Genomic DNA, 3765 nt, shown 5'->3' on the forward strand with positions numbered 1-3765 from the left:
TTTATTGGTGGAGCGCAATCAGTCGAAGAAGCCGTTCAACTGAGAACAGAATTAAGTGAGCTCCTCGCGAAAGGAGATTTTGAGCTTCGAAAGTGGGCGTCCAATCAGCTATCCGTTCTTTCAGGTTTGACGTCAGAACAGATAGGAACGCAATCTTCGATTAAATTTAATGATAATGAAATGGTAAAAGCCCTTGGAATCACCTGAGAACCTGAGACGGATAACCTACGGTTCGATTCAAAGATATTCCAGCGAAACAGTCCTCCGACCAAACGATCCATTCTGTCTGGAATCTCTCAATTATTTGACCCTATGGGATTGATATCTCCAATCGTCATCAAAGGCAAGATGATGATGCAACGTTTGTGGCTTCTTTCGTGTAACTGGGATGACGAAGTTCCAGATTCCATTGCAGTATCCTGGAAGGAATTCGCTGATCAGATCCCGAAGATACCCAACTTCCGCGTCAGTCGGTACGCACTGTTGTCTAATTCCACCATTCAACTGCATACATTTTCTGATGCCCCGGAATTGGCATACGGAGCGTGTACTTACGTCCGATGCACCGATTCGAAAGGAACGATTCGTGTCGAGCTTCTCGCTTCTAAATCTCGGGTTGCACCTTTGAAAAAAATTACGTTGCCTCGATTAGAGCTTTGTGCGGCGGATATAGCAGCTAAACTCCATGCCCGAATCGTCAAAGCGCTCAAAATATCCATCGCCGGTTCGTACTTTTGGTCGGACTCCACCGTTGTCCTACAGTGGTTGCAGGCAACCCCTAGCACCTGGAAAACATTTGTAGCGAACCGCGTATCAGAAATTCAAAGCTCGACGCATGGAGCTGCATGGAATCACGTTGCTAGCAAGGACAATCCGGCGGACCTTGTATCTCGCGGAATGAACGTTGACGACTTTTTGGCTAGTGATTTATGGAAGCGAGGTCCCAAATGGCTATCGCACGTTCAGGAAAATTGGTCTATACCCAAACTCCCTGAGTATCCTCAAAATGGAAAAGAGCGACGAAAACTGGTAATTGCTGTTACAAGAACTCAGGTATCACCCCGCTGTAATCACATATTCACGAGATTCTCGTCTTACGAGCGGCTACTTCATGTAACTGCATATGTCCTCAGATTCATCACCAATCTTCGCAATAAATCCCGTACGGAGCCCATCCCTTGGACTAACCCACTTTCCAGTATTTCGTTGACTGCTGAACACCTAAACATCGCCGAACGGACGTTGGTTCAATTAGCTCAAGCAGATGCATTCTTCGAGGAAATTCGAGATTTGCAAAATAACAAAACTGTCGGGAAGCGATCGTCGACTCGCCTACTGACTCCATTTCTAGACCTTGAGGGAACCATGCGGGTAGGGGGGAGGTTAAATTTGTCAGACCAGCCTTTTTCAGTCAAACATCCCGCTCTTTTACCATGTAATCATCCCTTATCCCATCTACTTGCCAAATCATACCACCTATCGCTCATTCACGGTGGCGGCCGTCTCACTCTCGCGACTATGAGAGAAAAATACTGGCCCATTCAAGGCCGCCGACTCGTCCGTAGTGTTCTCCGCAATTGTTACCGATGCGCCCGAGCCAACCCCGTCCCAATAAGCCAACACATCGGACAGCTTCCACTACACCGAATTACTCCCGCCCGACCATTTGCCGTCACTGGGATGGATTATGCTGGACCGGTTTACTTGAAGCCCATCCATAAGCGAGCTGCCTCGCCGAAAGCGTATATATGCATTTTTATATGTTTCTGTACCAAGGCAGTGCACATTGAATTGGTCAGTGACCTATCAACGTCAGCTTTTCTGGCCACACTTCGTCGGTTCATAGCCCGTCGCGGACGGCCAACCGACCTGTATTCCGATAACGGTAAAAATTTTCAAGGCGCTTGTAACGAGCTCGAAGACTTATACCGAATGCTGCAGGATGAAGAGAAGATTCATCAGATCACAACGAACCATGTCAGCGAGCAAATCACTTGGCATTTCAGTCCATCGAAAGCCCCACATTTCGGGGGACTGTGGGAGTCAGCGGTGAAAGTGGCAAAGTGTCAACTATACCGTCAACTCGGCAATTCCAAGCTGTCCTTCGAAGACCTCACCACTGTGCTAACACAAATCGAATCCAGCATGAATTCGCGGCCCTTAGTACCACTGAGCGAGGACCCAAATGACATCACCGCGTTAACTCCTGCGCACTTCTTGATCGGTGATTCTTTGCAATCGCTTCCGGAACAAGACTTGCATAGAACACCACTAAATCGCCTCGTTGAACGTTATCAACAAATCCAGGGAATCTATCAACAGTTCTGGCATCATTGGAAGAAAGAGTATCTTCAGGAGCTTCAACGGGATACGAAAACCTGTCACCCCAATACGGATATCCAACCAGGAAGACTAGTTGTACTGATGGATGAGTTTCAAATGCCAGTTAAATGGCCACTAGCTCGAATAATTGCTGTTCATCCTGGAAAGGACAAGTTAGTACGCGTTGTTTCATTGCGCACCGAACGAGGAGTGATCGTGCGACCAATTACAAAAATTTGTTTGCTGCCGATGGAAGAAACCAAGGACAATCAGGGATCGACGGAATATGAGCAAGCGGCGATGCCAACGAACACACTTCCAGAGAGTTCTCGTTGATGATGGTTCAGTTCAGGATGTAATATAATTGAAAACAATGTTTTCAAGGTGGCGGCGATGTTGCATACCGACCTTACGTGCGGTGTAAAGACGTTGTCAAATCGCTGCAACCTAATCCAGCGCAGAACATCACACAGATAAAACTTTCAACAATTGTCTATTGTCCTTCTATGATGTGGAATTAAAATATAGGAATGTAGTACTTTTTCGATGTTCGACCTCAGAATTGTGCAGACGTGTATTTAATAAAAATTTATTCCTTTTGACTGTCACCATATTTCTTGCGAAATCAAATAAATCAGTTTTTGGTTCAACACGCTCTATTGTCGTGCTGGTATTTCGAATTCAAAGTGTAATAGAAACAAGCTACGTTTCTTAACGCCGGAATTGATTAAAAAAAATATATTCTATGGGATATAATCACCATCTGGATGAAAATATTCGAATTTGTGAATCATGTCGTGCCGTTGTGGTTCACAATAGTTGTCCACCGAGAGAATCACAGCAGTTGGAAATGAATAAAAGAATATTCTCATTCGTCGACCCTACGCAGCCTTCAACAAGTGGAAAACTAGTGGTTCAAGATATAGAAGGTAAAAACAATATCTAGTTGATCAGTGTGATGCAAGCACATTTCATTTTTGTTTATAAATTGGGGATGTTCGCATAGGTAGCAAATTCAAAAATTCAAGCGTCAATTATGAGAAATATGTACGGTTATTATTTGTAAATTATTTGTATTCATTCTTTTTTGTCTTATTTTCATTTCAATAAATTTGAATAATTTACAGTACCGTCAACTGCATCATTTGCATCAGTTTCTTCCGTGGATGACTTGCAGGTGACGTATAAAGTGGAAGCATTCAACAGCATCGTTCAAATGTTGAAAATTTCACAAATTTCAATGAGAAATATGAGGAGCTTAGACTACCATATTAAAAAATCGGAAGAAATTGCGCAAGCAGTGCGGCCACATCTGTTCGCACTGGATCTAGTGGACAAAAACAAATCAGATGATTTTGACGAGATGGTTATGCAATTGAAAGAAAAGTTTAAATCATCTGCTAACGACAGAAGCGAGCATATAAAAATATTATCAGTATTACC

The 3765-nt window shown here is 43.8% G+C and overlaps 1 protein-coding gene across 1 annotated transcript; it reads left to right on the forward strand.

Moving 5' to 3' along the window:
• The first annotated feature begins 348 nt into the window (after window positions 1–348).
• LOC129766642 (uncharacterized) lies at window positions 349–2658 on the forward strand. Its single transcript, XM_055767220.1, has one exon. The coding sequence runs from the start codon at window positions 349–351 to the stop codon at window positions 2656–2658; it is 2310 nt and encodes a 769-aa protein (XP_055623195.1).
• Window positions 2659–3765: the final 1107 nt, after the last annotated feature.

Source organism: Toxorhynchites rutilus, chromosome 2, assembly GCF_029784135.1.
Source record: "Toxorhynchites rutilus septentrionalis strain SRP chromosome 2, ASM2978413v1, whole genome shotgun sequence".
Taxonomy (NCBI): domain Eukaryota; kingdom Metazoa; phylum Arthropoda; class Insecta; order Diptera; family Culicidae; genus Toxorhynchites; species Toxorhynchites rutilus.